At 37.5% G+C, this 20,114-nt stretch overlaps 1 protein-coding gene across 2 annotated transcripts; it reads left to right on the forward strand.

The window, feature by feature from the left end:
* Window positions 1-1,303: 1,303 nt before the first annotated feature.
* Window positions 1,304-10,771, forward strand: LOC137721698 (uncharacterized). 2 transcript variants are annotated; one of them, XM_068460724.1, is made up of 17 exons: window positions 1,304-1,630; window positions 1,861-1,968; window positions 3,016-3,061; window positions 4,745-4,902; window positions 5,039-5,156; window positions 5,270-5,352; window positions 5,799-5,858; window positions 6,024-6,281; window positions 6,841-6,937; window positions 7,105-7,155; window positions 7,274-7,354; window positions 7,587-7,658; window positions 7,868-7,930; window positions 8,084-8,257; window positions 9,887-9,944; window positions 10,033-10,085; window positions 10,169-10,771. In XM_068460724.1, exons 2-17 carry the CDS (start codon window positions 1,868-1,870, stop codon window positions 10,250-10,252), a joined length of 1,557 nt encoding a protein of 518 aa, XP_068316825.1. In that variant the 5' UTR covers window positions 1,304-1,630; window positions 1,861-1,867; the 3' UTR covers window positions 10,253-10,771. The 2 variants fall into 2 exon arrangements, with proteins under 2 accessions (XP_068316825.1, XP_068316826.1); XM_068460725.1 differs by having other exon boundaries at window positions 1,305-1,630; window positions 8,105-8,257.
* The last annotated feature ends 9,343 nt before the right edge of the window (window positions 10,772-20,114 follow it).

Genomic DNA, 20,114 nt, shown 5'->3' on the forward strand with positions numbered 1-20,114 from the left:
GGTTTCTTCGATCTGTAAAGGTTTGATGGGTGTGTGGGTGTGTCCGTACGTTTCAAGGAAAATGGGAAAGGAATGGGAACTCGGGAACAGGTGCAAGGATGGGGGAATAGTGAGGGTGAGTGTGTGGTGCAAAACCAGCCACACCAAGTCAAAAAGAATAACTACACAACGAAAAATCACGCTAGGGGCAAAATCGTCTTTTCACGCTACGTTTTTAAAATTTCTCGGGACGGGCTGTTACACTGCCCCCTTGATGTTCACAAATCAATAGTAGTTGCCTCGATAAAATCTTGCTTGGAAAACCCAATGGGAAAAAACCTAAGCAAAGGAGAAAAATCGGGCACCCTGATGATGAAATATTGATATGGTGTTGGATGCACATAATGTTGCCTCGTTAAAACCTTGACAGGAAAATCCCAGTGTGATAAAAACCTGGTCGAAGGGAAAAGAGCACAATGCACATATATGTCTATTTATAGCATATTGTCGACTCTCCCTAATGGACAACTACACTTGTCTCCTCCTAATGATAGTAAGTTTGAAGAAGTGCAGAAGTTAATCGGGAGTTGACAACAACCACTTGTGTTCCTGCTAAGAACAAATAAATACAAAATCAATTCGAGGATTTAAAATAAACTAGGAGTGGTATAAACTCCATGATAAATATTAACCATATTTGCAAATAGCCTTATAGGCTCTTCAAGAGTCATGCTAAAACTCTTTAACTCTTTTAAAGGTATGTTGCAAAAATATAATTTAGTTTGAACTAACAAAGGTACTCGTTGAGGCAATTTATACCAAATTTATTTATAACAGTTATTGAGTACATATTTTGAGCTTTATGCCATTTACTTGAATTCTTTGGATAATAATTTCATGGCATTCTCTATTATTTATGAAATTGCTTCGCGAGAGATATAAAAACTTTAAATCTCAAGTAATATGCAGTCTTCACACGCTATAAATCTCACGTTTAAAATAACACTGTAATTATAGAAATGTGATTGCGCTTACATTCGTAGACTATGTCTATATTTATGCCATAGTGATTTTATTTCACTTCATCACATACACACAAAAACAACTTGTGAGGTTTAAAACTACAGGTTCACTTATTTCACGTTTTTCCATGCCTCTCAAAAATAAAATTTATCTCTTTACAATTTTGCCAACCTTTAAACAATTTTGTCGACATTTAATGGAAAAACGTGATTGAATATTCCCTAAACAATTTTGTCGACATTTAATGGAAAAACGTGATTGAATATTCCCTAAACAATTTTGTCGACATTTAATGGAAAAACGTGATTGAATATTCCCTAAACAATTTTGTCGACATATAATTACTGTAACGTGCCGATCCGCTTTGCCGATTTCGGTTTCAACTGGAAAAGCCCATAGCTTTGATATCACGGTTGCAAATTCCAAGTAGACCAACGCAAAAACCAAAACCCGTTCGCAGATAAACGACTTGTGGCATCCATCCAACCCGTAATACTCCCAAAACCCAATTTCGTTTTGATTCAAAACTCCTTCGGATATTCAATCAATTTACTCCCATTCGACCTTCAACTCCATAGCCAGCTCCCTTCTCCAAGACTTCCATTTCTCTGAAGACTGGTATATTCGGGTGAGATTTCTTGATTGCTAAGCAAAGACTGCAAATTTTGGTTAATTTCTGCAAACCCTTTTGCTGATTTTTGTTAAAGAGGTCGAATTTCTGGGATTTGAGAGCACCCATTTGGTTGGTTTTCGAGGAAAAAAGTCAAATTTTGTTGAATCTGTGAAACCCATTTGCTCGTTTAACTGAGTGTTTGATGAATTTGTACTGGGTTTTGTGTTTTTTGTTATATTTTGCAGAGCGGAGATGGAGATTGACAAGGCAATCAAAGAGTGTGATGATCGAAGGCTGAAGACCAAGTACAACAATGCTATCTATGTTATTCAGAGAGCTCTTGCGCTCTACTCGTAAGTTCTTCTTTGTTTGTTCCCTTCTGGGCATTGCTTGTTTTTGGTGAATTTTCGAGCTTCTGCAATTTTTGTGAACTGAATGCTGTGGTTTTTTTATTTTTGTTTATGGGGATTAGACAAGGAGATGGGTTTTTGAATTGTTGCTTTGGGTTCTGTAGATTTTAAGAAATATGTAGGACTTTTGAACTGAAACAAGTAGTTATAAGTAGGTTCAGTGTTAATGAAACTTATAGAAACCGTTTTTTTGGTTTATTTTTACTACATTTTCTCAGAAATTAAATGGGTTGAGCGCAAAACTCTGTATCAATTACTTTGTAACAATATTTCTGCTCCCTTTCGTCTCCTCCCCGTGCATCTTTCATTTTCAACTCAATGCAGTTGCCAGACCGTTGTTTCTGAAATTTTAACATGTTTAACTCTGTATTATGTAATGCTATTTCTGTCAGGTGCTCTAAACCTGCAATATAATAAAAAGAAAAAAACAAATAAGTTGGTTAGTTGATTACTGATACTGTTTTGATTTTAATTAAAGGTAGAAGCAAGTACTTGGATATTGATGTGCGGAAGTATCTAGTAAAATAATTATTTGAATCTAAGCGATGGATTTTATTCTTAGTAAATGTTACTCTGCTTTTCCTTGTTGGTTATTGCCTGGTTTGTCGCTATCCGTTGAAGAACCTTTGGATGTATACACCATGTGTTGCTGGCGGTTTGGGCAATATGAATCAGACTACGCTTGCAAATTTCTTTGTGAAATTTTGAATATCTTGCAACCTTATCTGGAAAGTAATCCCATATCAAATGGATTAAAATTGTTCAACCATTATTAGGAGATTAAGGGATGAATGTCACTAATTAATGTATACATTTGAATCAAACAGCATTGGAAAATAATAAAATAAATATATGCACTTGAGGTGCTCCTGCTCTCCATATACCTTAGAGTTCGAAATTTCACACTTAAACTCAACTTTTGAAACATTGAGATTTGAACAGTCACTCTCTATAGTCTATATGCAAGTACTAAATTGTTTTCATCAACAGTATTGAAGAGGTTGCCTTCAGCTTCAATGGGGGAAAGGATTCAACTGTAAGTTTACTAGTGATTTTATTGGTTATCCATTTTTCTCAGTTGCTATCTTTGTCATTGATAATATTGTTGAGAATATTGTGTTCAAGAATGGGAAAAATAGAACAAACTCTGGAATTGGAAAAACAAATAACCAAGATAAATAACACCAAGAATTTATGTGGTTCGGCAATATGTGCCTACGTCCACAGGACAACAACGACAATCTTTCACTATATCAATAATGAGTACAACCAATAATCTTGCCAAATCTCTAGAACTAGGACTTGACGAAAAACCTAAAAGAACAAGAACAAGAAATACACTATCTCTTTTCTTGTCTCTCGCACACACTTTACAATATTCTCTCACTCTAATCCCTTGAGTGGTATACAAAATATTGTTTTGCTCCCTTCCATTCAAAAATAGTACAATAGCCCATTTATATAGACATAATAAAGGTCTTCTTCAATAAGGATTATTAATCCTAATTGGAATCTAGTTATAAATCCTACTCCAGTTGAGAAACTAACTCCAATTAGGTAAACAACTCCAATTGGGAAAACAATTTAATCCTCTAAGACTATAATTCCTTATAGACTTAGGACAACTTATCATGGAATGAAAAACCTAACAATCTCCCCCTCCAGACCATGAGGAAGGTATACCAAAAAATAGGATTGCTCCTCTTGACCAAACTTCCAGTTATATCATGGAATGAAAAACCTAATAATCTCCCCTTCCAGACCATGAGGAAGGTATACCAAAAATTAGGATTGCTTCTCTTGACCAGGCTTCCTCTGATCGCAATACACATGACCAGACTCCATGTGATCGAACATCTCTTGACCAAAATTCACTTGACCCAACTTCTCTTGACCAGGCTCCCCCTGCTCAGAATTACCATCGTCATTGGCAAAGGCAATTGTAGACTTCTTTGCCAGAAAACATCGCTTATCTTCATCTTGGTCCAATCAGCATCAGACATACTTGCTGGCTTGCTCTTAACACCTTCAGTAAATCATGTCCTCCTCTTGATTTCCACGTAACCCAGTTGGAGCGGGTGAGTTTCATCATAATTGCACCCTCCATTCTAAACGGATATCAGCCAAACCTGGCTCTGATAACACTTGTTGAGAATATCGCTTTTAAGAATGGGAAAAATAGAACAAACTCCGGAAATCGAAAAACAAATAACCAAGATAAATAACACCAAGAATTTACGTGGTTCAGCAATATGCGCCTATGTCCACGGGATAGCAACAACAATCTTTCACTATATCAATAATAAGTACAACCAATAATCTTGCCAAATCTCTAGAACTAGGACTTGACGAAAAACCTGAAAGAACAAGAACAAGAAATACACTATCTTTTTTCTTTTCTCTTGCACACACTTTACAATAGTCTCTCACTCTAATCGCTTGAGTGGTATACAAAATATTGTTTTGCTCCCTTCCATTTAAAACTAGTACAATAGCCCCTTTATATAGACATAATAAAGGTCTTCTTCAATAAGGATTATTAATCCCAATTGGAATCTAGTTATAAATCCTACTCCAGTTGAGAAACTGACTCCAATTGGGTAAACAACTCCAATTGGGAAAACAATTTAATCCTCGAAGACTATAATTCCTTATAGACTTAGGACAACTTATCATGGGATGGAAAAACCTAACAAGTATTAGTAACTTGATTGTGTAGGTTTTGTTGCACCTACTCAGGGCTGGCTACTATTTGCATAAAGGGGAGCAAAGCTGTTCTAACGAGGATGTGAAAGATTTTCCTATGCGAACGATATATTTTGAGAGCCCATCTGCTTTCCCTGAAATCAACTCGTTTACTTATGATGCAGCCACTACGTGAGAGATGCTTCCTGTTTTACTCTCATTGTTTACTTATGTCTTAAAATGTCATTGAGGATCATAAGTTCTAGTTTTAGGATAGATTTAAAGGTTCGAGATGTAGCCTTCTAGTAACATATTATTTTTTAAGCAGCTATGGTTTGCAACTGGATATCATCCGCTCTGATTTCAAGTCTGGTTTGGAAAATTTACTTAAATCAAAACCAATCAAAGCTATTTTCCTTGGTGTCCGAATCGGTGATCCTACTGCGGTAATTGATTTTCTGTATCCACAAAGATACAATCAATTGAACATATATCTTTTGTTGTCAGATTATTCTGCAGATGTTTCCTACAAAGATGCCTTAACTCTTGTGACTCGCAGGTTGGTCAAGATCAATTCTCTCCTAGTTCAGTTGGATGGCCACTCTTCATGAGGGTGAATCCTATATTGGATTGGTCATACAGGTATGTTTCGCACCCTTAGCTCTCTCATCTATTTTCTTTCTTTTCCGCATATGGAAAGCTCTGTTAGAAGCAACATTGCCTTTATAGTGCTTTTCTCCTTTAAAGAAAGAAAAATGAGTTATCTATATACAAAATTTCCACTTATTGAGAAACAACACACAAAGCCCTGGATAAGACACAAGAAGATAATTCTACTATTAGGTATCAGGTAACTACTGATAATGCAACATGAGGCTTTATAATGTCATATGATCTGAATTATATGCTTAAATATGACAATTAAGTGCGAGTTAGAAGTGTATTTGATCTAAATTCTAAACTGAAGTAAATTCTAAGCTATAGAATTTAGTTACTCGTTGCATTAGACCAACAGGAGGCTTCGTCTTTATCCAAATTCAAAACTCTTGTACGTTCGTGGGGTTTGACTTCCATGTGTTTCATTGCAGAGATGTGTGGGCCTTTCTCTTAACTTGCAAATTGCAGTACTGCAGTCTTTATGATCAAGGGTATGTGGCTTGAACTGTTGCTTTGATGCTTGACTTTTTTCAATGCTCACCATATTTTGAGTTGGTTCCTGATGCTGACATCATAACGTTTCATTTGATTGTACTCTTCTGTTATACTTGTTTAGTCATATTCAACGAAATTGACATGTTATTTCGTTTTCACAGTTATACTTCAATTGGAAGCATACATGACACAGTTCCAAATGCATTATTGAGCATTAACAATTCATCTGAAAACAGAGAAGTATTTAGACCTGCGTATTTACTTTCTGATGGAAGATTAGAGAGAGCCGGGAGGGTTAAAAAACTTCCTCCTTCAGTTCATGGGAATAAGCCTGCTGCTATCAATGGCCTTGATGGTGTGGGCTTACATAAGAGTGGCCTACTCATGGCCTCAGCCATTGCTGTGGGGGATGAGATTCTGTAAGTCCTTCGTTGGTACTACATTCTTTTGTTCCAATCAATATCCATAATAGTATGGTTGCGCCATGATAATATGAAATCCTGTATTCCATTGGTTGCGCCATGATATTGATGATCAGTGATTACTTATTAAAAAGTTTCAGGCGCTTTGTTGGATTTTCAGTAGTTAACAGAATCAGTACAAACCATTTTGTTCAACTATTCTCTTTTGTTTTCAGTAGCCTTTCATTATCTCACAGTTTAAGGCTGAAGGATTACTAAATTTTTCAAAATTGTGTTTAGGCCCTAATGAAATTTAATTTAGCACTTCGAGTTAACTTTATTAGTCATCGTGTCCCTGTTCATGATCATTATTTTTCTTATATTTTTTAATTATCGCTTATGCAAAGGAAAATATAAACAGTCATGTGTAGAAAACTGACTTAGTATTAAATATTACGTAACTTCAAAACATGAAGGAAAGGTAAAATTCACGGTTTAGATGTCATAGTATCTTCTGTACCTTAACCTAATGTTGTTACTGAAGTTTATTCTTTTCTTTATCTGTTTGATAGCTCAGGTTTGGCACTGTTGAGGATCAATTAGGGCCTTCACTGTGTAAAAAGCTCCATTCTATTGGCTGGTCGGTATCACAAACTGTTGTTGTTCGGAATGATGTGAGTTACCATTGCAATATAATTTGTTAAACATAGTTCGCCTAGTTCAGTTACCTATATATCAATATATGTAACTGCAATAATGGATGTGCAGTTATGCATGGAAACTGAAACATTTACTCAAATCACCTTACATTTTCATTTCCACGACATTCTCTTGGTAACAGATAGATGCTGTGGCCGAAGAAGTCGAGCGACGCCAATCAACTAATGATATGGTAAATCTTTACAATCTGTTTGAGAGTTCTTAGGTGGTTTTTAATCATGAAATGGATTGAGGGATTTTTCCCTTTTTGTTCTAATCTCTAGCCAATGTTATTTGACATTACTATGTAGGTATTTATGTATGGAGGGGTTGGCCCACTGCACTCAGATGTCACTTTGGCTGGTGTTGCAAAGGCTTTCGCGGTTCGTCTGGTATGTTTATTTTGACTGAGCTTTCTAAAGCACATAGAGAGTGATATGTTAACGAATCTATTAGTATTTCATTTTTGGAAAAAAAGGGAAATCTGTATTAACCCTTCAACATTCATGGACTTGTAAAATGGAGTCCATAGGAATATCATTGAGATGTCCTAATTTGTCGAAATTTTTTAGTTTTTCTCTAAGCCTCTAACAATATTGAGGTTGGTGAATCTTCATCGTTTAGGCTCCTGATGAAGAATTTGAAGAATATCTGAGGCATCTTATAGGTGATCAATGCACTGGTGACCGGAATGAGGTACTTGGATGTCAAGAGTTTCTTATACTTAATGCAATGTATCATGATCTCATTGTGCATTTTTTTTTTTTTTTCTCATTTCTGTTGGTTGTTACTTTCTGTGTACTATTAGTATGTTCCCATAAATAGTTATTTACATACCTTATTGTGCTAGAAGCTTCACAGTTCACAGCATGAATTTGATTGTATTCTTGCTTTTGCCTTCTCAGATGGCTCTGTTGCCTGAAGGTATCACTGAACTATTGCATCATGAAAAGCTGATCGTCCCTTTGGTATGTGTTTGAAAGGTCACATATGAAGTTTTTCTTTTTGTATGTTCTGTTAGCTAGAATTTGTGATATCGTTACTGGGGATAATCTAAAAGTGTCCTCTTGAGTGATTTGTGTGTATATATACATCCGATCAGTAAAGTACTAATTATATAGACTCAAATGATACTCTTTCAGATCAAGTGTAAAAATGTAATAATCCTTACGGCAACAAATGTCTTGGAGCTGGAGGAGCAGTGGAACTGTCTAATTGAACTAATGATATCTGACGGTGTGCTAGCAACGTTGCAACCATTTGTATCTAGGCACTTGACAACAAACCTTACAGATGTAAGTAATTCTGTATTCCATATATCTTCAATTAAGTCTTGAAAATTTGGGTGTGCGTACACAACACACTTCTTGTTTTTTTCCAGACAATCTCTTGTTAGTTACTAGACTGTTAAATGGAAGCACACGTTTAAACAATAAGCCATGGTGGTCCACACTGACAATCTCACAACATTAGCATGCAAGACTTGTAAAGCTTTACCACCCCTCAAACAACATACTGCAATCCCTGCTAGTTTGTTAGGCCATCTCCAATTGAGGGCTGGCTAGAGGGCTTGTGTTAGCCCTCTGGCCCTCCAAGATATTAATATTTTAATGAATAGTACATGGCCATATTTGCCTCCATCTCCAACTGAGAGCCAAAGGGCCATAGGGCTTGTTTTAGCCTTGTCACAAAAAACCGTCTCCAACTGAGGGCCAAACATAATTTATTATTTAAAAACAACAACTTAAATTCAAATCCAACGGCTAAGTGACGTCAGCTAGGAAAAAAATAGAATTTAAAAAAAAATATGAAACAAATTTTGTAAAATAGAAGTTATAGGAAAAAAATGGAATTTAAAAAAAATATGAAACAAATTTTGTAAAATAGAAGTTATAGGAAAAAAAATATAAAACAAATTTTGTAAAATAGAAGTTATAGGAAAAAAATTGCGTAAAAAAAAAAAAAAATTCAAAAATAGCGACTAGCTGCCATCAGCTAGCCGTTGCATTTGAAATTTGGCCTAGAATTCTTATTGGATATAACCGACAGGAATGCTAGAATTTCTGGCTAGCCTGGGGCTGGCTGGCTGGCTGCAAGGATTCAGCCCTTTGGCCTTTTTAGATTCCGTGGGGCCCACGAGCCCTTTGGCCTAACCCTTGGTTGGAAATGGTTTTCGAGCTATTATCGGCCCTCTGGCCCTCTAGACCCTTCGGTTGCAAATGGTCTTAGTGTAGCTCCCATTTTAACTTCTAACATCTTATGCATAATCCTCTTTGTGTGAATCACTTCACCCCTATGTGCATAAGTTGGAATGATCATTCTTGTACTCTGTGCTTGGCCTATTTTTTATCATAAAGGTACATGAGATGAATCATTAGGGGGAATATAGGCTGGTTTGGTGCCTATGATTGGATAACTAAAAAAATTCAAGGTATGTTTAAGTAAAAAATAATGTTAGAGGTGGCTAGAACGGTAAGCTATTAGGTGTTGATATCCTACCATTTATGGGTAATAGGGATTGGAAGGGATAACTTTCCTTCATGACTAATTCATCTTCTACCTTCAACTAGGTCAAAATTTTTTCATTTCTTTCTTCAACATACATTTGAATGTAGAGAGTAATTAAATCCTAGTTAAATCCTAGGCACCAGACGAGCTTATAGTACTTATGCCAGGAGATATAAGTGGTCGGTTGTCTTTGTGTATGTAGTCCACTATCAGAAGGATACCGTATCCATTTTTCTGAATGTTAGTCATGAAAGTACTGAGTTGGGTAATTGAGAAGGTCACATTTTCTTAGAAATTCTGGAATTTCTAAGCATGCAATTAATTGGGTATGCATAACAAAATTGATGTATTACTAATTTTGATGTATTACTAATTGTGTGGTAGTCATCTCTTTTTTTATTGGGTGAAAAATGCAGGTAGAAATTGCTCAACCTCTGTCAAAACTTTGCCTGGAATTTTCAGACCTTTACATTGGTGAGTGCCCTTTGAAAACTTTAGATCTCTAGGACAACATGATACCATACATGAATTCTGATAGTGATCTTCCATGGAAAATACAAAGGTTGTCGTCGCAAATCAAGGAAGGAGCCTCTTATAATCTATTTTGAGGGCAAGGTACTAGAACATTTCTTGAGGTATTATGCATATACATGTAAGTTGTTTGAATGACTATAACTGATTGAGTAATTTTGTTGCAGGACCAAGATCGAATTCAATCAGCCATAGAGGCATTGTGCAAGAAGTTCCATCCGGGGGCTTTCGTAGAAATGGACTCAAGTTGATGGCAGCGGTTGTTCAACTGGTCTTCTGATGCTTCAAAATGCTGAGTTATCCTGCACTTGAACCGGCCTCTCTTGTACGAAAATGATGATGGAACAAGCAGAACCCTCTCAGTATATTTGAATGGAACAAGGAGATCATTGAAGTGGAATTTGGAAGGGGGGCAAGATGAGAAGAAGGAAAACATTACAACATTATAGATGCGGGTAACTGGGCAAAGCCCCCCCTCCCCATGAAATTGGGGAAATGTTTAACTAATGATTATGGACAAACGAACTCCGCCGTGGATGCAATATAAGTCAGTTTACAATTCTATTTGAGGTGATCGACGGGACGGTTCTTTTCGATCACTTGTTGGCTTTATCTTGGTCAAGCACACAAATCCAATGTAAAACTAACAAATTAACTTATTAAGGTTCATTTGACATGAATCTAACGATGTCACTTATGTTGGTGTCGTATGAATAATTTTATTGCCTGTTTGACTGCTAATTGTACAAATAAAATGTTGACATTGTTTAGGGTGTTTTTATCGTGAAGAATTTATGCTACTGTGCATGTTCTTTGTTGTGATTCTTGTGTTTGTCAACCCTGTAACAAATGGTTTTCGTTTTCTTATTTAAGATTGAAAATAAAATTATGTATTCTACTTGACTTTGATTGGGTGAGTTTCAAAAAGGGGGAGGAATCTTCAAGACAATAAATTCAAAAGACAACTCGGGGATCCAACCTGTTTTTGTATTTGGATTAGGGTATTCCAGATAAATTCCCTTCCATTGGACGAAATATTCTATTTCTCACAACGAAATATTTGTCCGTCGACGACGTATTCCACGTGGCTTGGACTCGCTTAATTTTGAGTTGACTCTAACCATTGATCGGTCAATGTTGATTGATGACTTTTTATGGAATGGACTATAGAACCCTTCTTAGGATATTTCTACATGCTGATTCTGTTTCAATACTTCGTTTCTTCAAATTCAATTGTTTTAATGGAGTTTTTCTAATGGATCTGTATACAAGCCCAGGAGAAATTGTTATCGGTAATCTCGTCCTTCATATTTTGAATTTTATTTTCAAGTGCATTATATTTATATAGTTTTCAAAAATGCTTTGTTTAAAGTATTTTTCTACATCATGTCATGATTACACTTATCTTTAGAAGTACTATCATATTCCTAAGTTTTATGAATCTATCATGGCATGATCATACATATTTTATATGCTCATCATACATTCCTATACTAGTGATATGTACTTGTTCGGCAATGTATGTTCACATCACATCGATACACTCGCATTGGATCCATTAAGTGCCAACCTGTACTAGTCTGCATTAGGCAACTATTTCTTACATGTGATGAACTTAGCACCAGCTTCACGTGTATGTGGTACTAAAGTGTAGATCATTATTACAACCAACATGTTTCATGTCAGAATCTCTCTGCACGAACTTGTATGTCCGCACATGTTGATGAGCATTTGATATTATGTGTTATTATATTTGAGATGTTGTCATTTACTGTAATCTTAAAATGTTGTTATCATACGGTAATTGGTTTTCATACTAATACGTAGGGTCAATTACACAAATCCACCTCAACTATAGGTCACACCAAAAAATTTAAAATTCTAAAAATCTAAATAAAAATAATAATACAAGAACTGAATATTTCGACCGTAAGGAAGAGTTGACGGGAAGGGGTGGAAGGGGATCAGGAGTCGACTGGTCGACGAGGAGAGGTGCGTCAACGACTCAACGGATAGGTGTAAGTGACAGAACTGTTAGCAACGTTCAAATATTTTCACTTAAGGTGGCCCACATATTAGTCATTAATATTTAGTTACTGATATTGGTAATTAGTTAAGATATGAATTAGTCAAACAACCCACTGCATGCATGACTTTAGTTGATTACATTCCACTAAGAGCATGACTCTAGTTGATAGATAAGAGGGAGATTTTGACTCAGTGAATCCCTTAATTGGAGGGATTAGTGGAGTCAGTTTCTTTTCACGTGAGATTAAGGGGTCCCTAGGCTAGCCTATATAAAGCCTTATATATTCCATCTAAAAAAGGTACTCTCGAGTGGCTATAGGCTAGAAGATCACTTAAACTAGAGTTACAGGAGCTTTCAATATTGCTGTGCTGCTGAAAACCCGCTGTTGGTCGATCATGGCTGGAGGTTAGTTCGAATTATATGTTACATGTTGCTGCGCTGAATGTGATTACTAAAACTGATAACATGTGGTATCAGAGCCACCTTCAGTACATACTGTTCACAATTCAGACCCAAGGCACGAAGTGATATTGCTTGAACGTGCTTAAGGGTTCAAACTTCTTTAATCTATTCATATTATGAGTTTCATTTCATTATTAATGAAGACTATAAGTTAATGCTATATCCATGTATGTTATGAGTTTCTTTGCATCTGTACTCAGTAAGTTGATACATATATAATAGCTTCATGTTGATTTAAGATTAGCCGCAACATCTTAAGTCTATAAAGTGCGTGATTTAATCATGTAAGGAATGAGGAATGAGGCATCTACAAATTACAGTAATCTAAATAACTATTCTACCCGCAGGAAGTAAATATTTAATATTAGTGAAAAGCAAAATGGCAATCTAGACATATAAGTATTAGTTTTCCTATTTCCACAGGTATGGATTTTTTGGTTTTGATGTCTTGATTACCTTAAAGCATATGTAAATTCTTGTGTTAAACAACCTCTGCCCAGAGGAAGGTGTGAATTTACATTTCAAAAGCATGATTTATTTGTTTTTCTTTGGTTTGCAGTTATCTCTTTTGATTCATCTCGTGTTCCAATGTTGTGTGGTGATAATATTTCTGATTGGAAAGACAAAGTAATGTTGGCTTTGGGGTGCATGGATTATAGAAACAAAAAATCTCTCTGTAAAAATGATATTTACTTTTTCTGAATAATTACATCAGTAGAAGAGAGTATATATAGCTAAAGGATTGATGCAGTAATGCCTTTAGCTCCTACAACTAATTACACAATAACCACAGCTAAAGGTTTACAGTTTTAGCTAACTAATAGCTTGCTTATCTATTTTAGTATTTTCCTTAATACACCCCCTTAAGCTGAGCTTGGGATCAACCATTGAACCAAATGGAAGCTTGGATTTGAGATAACGAAACCGGTCTTTGGACAAAGACTTGGTGTAAACATCAGCTAATTGATCTTGGCTGCAAACAAATTGAACCTTGATGAGCTTAGCCAAGACTAATTCTCGAATATAGTGATAGTCGATTTCGATGTGTTTTGTTCTGGCATGACACACCAGATTAGAAGCTAGGGAGATTGCAGAAATATTGTGTCACATCCCGGCCCGGGGCGGATCATTTCCAGGGCCCGCTCCACCACCGTAGCACGATATTGTCCGCTTTGAGCCCCGACCACACCCTCACGGTTTTGTTTTTGGGAACTCACACGAGAACTTCCCAGTGGGTCACCCATCATGGGATTGCTCTCGCTCACTACTCGCTTAACTTCGGAGTTCCTACGGAACCCGAAGCCAGGGAGATCCCAAAAGGCCTCGTGCTAGGTAAGGATGGGAATATACATTTAAGGATCACTCCCTTGGGCGATGTGGGATGTCACAATCCACCCCCCTTAGGGGCCCGACGTCCTCGTCGGCACACCACGGCCAGGGTTAGGCTCTGATACCAAATTGTTACATCTCGGCCCGGGTGGATCATTTCCAAGGCCCGCTCCACCACTGTAGCACGATATTGTCCGCTTTGGGCCCTGACCACACCCTCATGGTTTTGTTTTTGGGAACTCACACGAGAACTTCCCAGTGGGTCACCCATCATGGGATTGCTCTTGCGCACTACTCGCTTAACTTTGGAGTTCCTACGAAACCCGAAGCCAGTGAGCTCCCAAAAGGCCTCGTGCTAGGTAAGGATGAGAATATACATTTAAGGATCACTCCCCTGGGCGATGTGGGATGTCACATATTGTTACACCAGAGAGTGGGAACTTGGGAGAGAGAGAGAAATCAATATCACGGAAAATTTTATAGATCCATGTAATTTCAGCAGTAGTGTGGGCTAGGGACCGGTATTCAGCTTCAGTAGATGAACGGGCAACATTGGATTGTTTCTTTGCACTCCAACTAATAAGATTTGAACCCAGAAAGACACAATATCCACTGGTGGAACGTCGATCAAATGTACATCCTGCCCAGTCTACATCTGAGAAAGCAATGAGATGAAGATAACCCTTTTTGAACCAAATTCCTTCAGATATAGTTCCTTTGAGATAACGAAGAACTTGTTTTGCAGCCTGCAAGTGTTGTTCTCGAGGAGCATGCATGAATTGGCAAATTTGATTTATTGCAAATGAGAGGTCAGGACGGGTCCATGTTAAGTATTGCAAACCACTAACAATAGATATATACTCAGTAGGATTGGAGAGACAAGGGCCCGTGTGATCAAGTTTTGTGGAACCAAGAGGAGTACAGCAAGGCTTGGCACAATCCATATTAGTTTTTCTCAGAAGATCCAGTAGATATTTCGTTTGATGAAGAAAGAGACCTTCAGCAAACCTATGAACTTCTAATCCCAAAAAATAGTGCAGGGGACCAAGATCTTTAACTGGAAAAATAGTATTGAGCTTTTGAATGAACTGAGTACACACAGAAGAACTTGGACCAGTGACTAAGATGTCATCGACATAAACAAGAACAATGACTGGACAGGGATCTTTAAGAACAAATAATGAAGCATCAGAAGAAGATTGCACAAAACCAAATTGTAGGAAAGCTTGAAAAAGTTTGTCAAACCAAGCTCGGGGGGCCTGTTTAAGGCCATACAGAGATTTTCGCAATTGACAGACATGATGAGGCTTGCTGGAATCAATGAAGCCAGGAGGTTGCTGCATGTACACATATTCCTTTAAATGCCCATGAAGAAAAGCGTTACTGATGTCTAATTGGTTCAAAAACCAATTAAATTGCACTGCTAGTGATAGAAGAACTCGAATTGTGACGGGTTTAGCCACGAGACTAAAAGTCTCTTGAAAATCAATGCCTTCCTGTTGGTGAAACCCCTTTGCAACCAAGCATGCTTTAAATTTATCAACAACACCATTAGGCTTCTTCTTAACTCTAAAAACCTACTTGCAACCGACAACATTTTGAGTAGGGGAAGGTGGTATTAATGTCCAAGTTCTTGTAGATTGCAAGGCATTAAATTCATCTTGCATAGCAGATCGCCAATGAACATGTTTAGATGCTTGCAGATATGTAGTGGGAACAACATCAATATCTAATGGAAGGGGATGCTTGGTAGCGGCATAGATTTTAGGCTTGTATATGCCAACTTTGGAACGAGTCACCATGGGATGAATGTTACTGGGAAGTACTTGAGAAGATGAAGTACTTGAAGATGCAGGATTCGATGCTGCTCCAATGAGATCAGAAGGTGAGACAGAACTGGAAAAATCAGGATTTGGGGATGCTTCAATGATGGATCCTGAGGATGGAGATTCTGAGGAGATTCTCGACAGAGGAATAGAGAAATGTAAATCCATAGTAGGTGAAGTAGAGTCTTGAACCGTAGTAGCTGGTTGAAAGATAGTTTGAAATGCATATGCAGTTTCATCAAGCTGCACATGTCGAGAAATATATACTCGCCCAGTTTGAGGTTCAAGACACCTGTAGCTTTTGTGTTGTAAACTATACCCCAAAAAAATACAACTTTTGCTTTTAGGATCCAACTTGGAATGAACATAAGGCTTAAGCCATAGGAAACAACGGTAGCCAAATACCTTCAATCTGGAGTAATATGGGGGTTTTTGAAAAAGGAGTTCCCAAGGAGATTGAGATAGTCCATATATTGGCAACCTATTGCTAAGATACATAGCTGTGGAGAAGGCTTCTGCCCAATAGAGATGAGGTACATTAGATGCAACAAGTAAAGTTCGAGCAGTTTCCACAATATGTCGATGCTTCATTTCTGCACAACCATTCTGTTCAGGGGTATGAGGACAGCTTAATTGGTGTACAATACCATGAGAACGAAGTAAAGACTGAAATAGAGTACTAGTGAATTCACCCCCTGAATCGGAGCGTACAATTTTGATTTTATTTCCAAGTGAGGTCTCTACATACTTTTTGAATACAACAAAAGTAGAATAGGCATCATATTTGGCCTTTAAAGGAAACAACCAACTATAGCACCTGTAGTTATCTACTAACAACATATAGTACTTAAAACCACTAGGTGAGAGAATAGACGTAGGACCCCAAAGATCACAGTGAAGCAGTTGGAGACTGTGACTTGTAGTAGAACTTGCATATCCAAATGGAAGTTTATGGTTTTTAGCAAGAGCACAATCTGAACAAAAGAAATCAATAGTGGTTGTGCCTTGTACAACAAGATTATTTCTGGATAGAACCTTTCGAAACAATGAAGAAGATGGATGACCCAATCTGCGATGCCAAATCTTCACAGGTGCTTTGACACTAATGAAAGCTGATGAGGATGAAATGACAGTGCTATTGAAACCTTACAGAGGATAAAACCCATCTTCAACTTGGCCTCGCAAAAGCGTCTTCCCCGAAACACGATCCTTTATAGTAGATCCATCAGGGTCAAGAGTTACAGAACAATCATTATCTTTGAGAAATTGATAAGCAGACAATAAATTGTGCTTCATATGTGGAACATGTAGTACATTACTCAACTTGAAATCAATATGAGGAGTATGTAAATATGAGGAACCAATATTTTTAATGGACAAACCTTTACCATCTCCGATATAGACCTTGTCTTCACCGGTGTAGGGAGAGGAGACAGAAAGATTTGCAATATCATTGGTAATATGTGATGTAGCTCCAGAGTCCAGTAGCCAAGAGGGAGAGGGTTTGGAAGAATAATGAGCACATAAAGGAGCAAGCTTGGCTGGTGGTACTCTTCCAAAGGTGTCAGGATTCATCCTATCAAAACAGTCAATAACTTCGTGGCTAGTGGAACCACAAATTTGACATGGATTCTTGGTGCCAGAAGAGGATGAAAAGCCTTGATAATTTGATCGGGAGCCTTGAGGATGATTTTGAGAACCACGATGATTACCATTGAAAGAGCCACGATTAGTATGGTGATTGCGATTGCCTCTGTTGAAGGTGCGATTCTGTCTCCCACGATTAGAGTTGTAACGGAAGGAAGATTGAAGTGGTGAAGAATATGCAGGCGTAGGCAGCAATGGTGCCTGAGAGTGAGCAGAGAATGCCTGAAATGGCTCAGTGACAGAAGAAGAACCAGTTTGCTTACGACGAGCGATGAATAATTCTTTAGTAAGCAGCAGGCCATGTAATTCATCAAGAGAAGTAGAAGACAATCGAAGCATGATTGAGTCAATGAATGACTCAAATTCATCAGGTAGGCCATGAAGTGTCACTGCAATTAGGTCTCGATCAGAGATAGGAGCACCAGCAGTAGTGAGAAAATCAGAAATTTCCTTGATTTGTTGCAGATATTCTGAGATCGATTGATGACCTTTCTGAATAGATTGAAGATGAAAGCAAAGTTGATGAACATGAGCATCAGAGACTCCACCAAAATGTTGTTCAAGCTTCTGCCATAACTCTCGAGATGTAGATACTCCAACCGTGAAAGGAATGAGATTTTCAGAAAGGGTCGAATTCAACCAGATTAATAGATTTTGATCTTTCTCAAACCACTGCTCAAACACTGGATTCACAAATCGATCAGGGAGAAGAGGAGCCGGACATGGCTCAGTACCATCAATGAGATCGAGGAGCTTGTAGCGACGAAGAAGGGGAGCAAACAAGGCACGCCATAGGAGATAGTTGGTGCGCTTGAGCTTGATAGGTACCATACTTCCAATGTTTTGAATCGTAAGAGACATATACAAATTTGGAGAGGGAGAAATTCCAGAGAGATTAGGGTTTGGTAATGGCGGTGAATCCATCGGAGATGATGGTTCAAAGGGGGATGCCATGATGAATTGAGACAGAAATTACAGATCAAAGGCAGAGATCGATCAAGAAATCGGAAGAAATTAATCACGAAATTGATCGAGACAGTGGGTGAATGAGAGCTGTGAGGCGGTTGGCAACTTGATACCATATAGAAACAGAAAATCTTTCTGTAAAAATGATATTTACTTTTTCTGAATAATTACATCAGTACAAGAGAGTATATATAGCTAAAGAATTGATGCAGTAATGCCTTTAATGCCCTTAGCTCCTACAACTAATTACACAATAACCACAGCTAAAGGTTTACAGTTTTAGCTAACTAATAGCTTGCTATCTATTTCAGTATCTGCCTTAATATGGATCTCGACCTTGCTCTCCGTGGAGATGAACTACCCATGCCCAGGGAATCAAGCACTCAAGAAGGCAAGGCTATGTATGAATGGTGGGAGCGATCTAATCGCCTAAGTTTGATGCTCATCAAATCCAGTGTGAGCAAGAGCATTCGGGGTTCAATCCCAGAATGTGATAAGGTGACAAATTTCATGAAAGCCATTGAAGAACAACTTGTGAAATCTGATAAAGCAATTGCTAGCACCCTGATGCAGAAACTTTTAGGCATGAAGCACGACAATTCCAAGAGTGTGCGTGAGCACACTATGGAAATGAGGGACATTGCAACTCAACTTAAGTCCTTAGAGATAGAGATTTCTGAGTCATTCTTGGTCAATTTCATTCTTAATTCTCTCCGTCTTGAGTATGGACCATTCAAGATTTCTTATAACACACATAAGGAAAAATGGTATTCCAATGAACTTCTGACCATGTGTGTTCAAGAGGAAGAGATATTGAAATTAGAGAAATTGGAAACTGCTCATCTGGTAGTTAACGAGCATGAAGGTGCCAAGAAGGGCAAGCGTTTTCCTAAGGTGAAAGGAAAGAAACCGATGAAGTGTTTTGCCGAGAAGGATGCATGCTTCTTCTGCAACAATAAAGGACACAAGAAGAAGGAATGCGCCAAGTACATTAAATGGCTGGAAAAGAAAGGTACTCTATTTGCTTATGTGTGTCATGAATCTTATTTTGTTGAGGCTCCTAGTAATACATGGTGGATTGACTCTGGTGCTTCAATTTACATTACCAATGTCATGCAGGGGTTCCTAAACCACAGGAAGCAGAGAGGCAATGAGTAATACATCTACTCAGGAAATCGGATGTGCTCCAATGTTGAAGCAGTGGGGACTTTTAGAATAAAATTAGCATTTGGTTTTAATTTAGATTTGGAAAATGTCTTTTATGTTCCATCTTTTTCTAGAAATTTAATTTCAGTTTCAAAGTTGGTACTTTGTAATTTTAAGGTTGGTTTTGACAATCCAATAATAAGTCTATATAAGAATGGTTTGAATATTGGTGATGGTGTTTTATCAGATGGTTTATTTAAAATGAATTTAGACCCCACGCATGAGTGTAATCTTTCAACAATGCCTGACAATGTTGGTTCTAAAAGATGTATTATTAATGAAAACTCCTCAAAGCTTTGGCATAAAATAGTAGGTCATATCTCCATGGAGATAATCAAGAGATTAGTAAATGATGGAGTCTTGATGACTTTAGATTTTACTGATTATGGGACTTGTAGAGATTGCATTAAGGGAAAACAAACCAATAAGTCCTCTAAAGGTGCCAAAAGGAGTTCGGAGTTACTTGAGATCATACATACTGATCTTTGTGGACCTTTTCCCACTTTATGTCTAAATGGTCAAAAATATTTCATCTCATTTATAGATGATCATTCTCGCTTTATGTATCTTTACCTTTTAAACGATAAGGCTGAAGCACTAAGTGCATTTAAAACATATAAAGTGGAGGTAGAGAAGCAAAAGGAGAGA

The sequence above is a fragment of the Pyrus communis genome, chromosome 17 (assembly GCF_963583255.1).
Source record: "Pyrus communis chromosome 17, drPyrComm1.1, whole genome shotgun sequence".
Classification (NCBI taxonomy): domain Eukaryota; kingdom Viridiplantae; phylum Streptophyta; class Magnoliopsida; order Rosales; family Rosaceae; genus Pyrus; species Pyrus communis.

Coding starts and splice junctions, on each gene's coding strand:
- LOC137721698 (XM_068460724.1), top strand. CDS start 1,868: ATGGAGATTGACAAGGCAATCAAAGAGTGTGATGATCGAAGGCTGAAG. Junction 5,353..5,798: donor ATATTGGATTGGTCATACAG/GTATGTTTCGCA, acceptor GTTTCATTGCAG/AGATGTGTGGGCCTTTCTCT. Junction 8,258..9,886: donor TGACAACAAACCTTACAGAT/GTAAGTAATTCT, acceptor TGAAAAATGCAG/GTAGAAATTGCTCAACCTCT.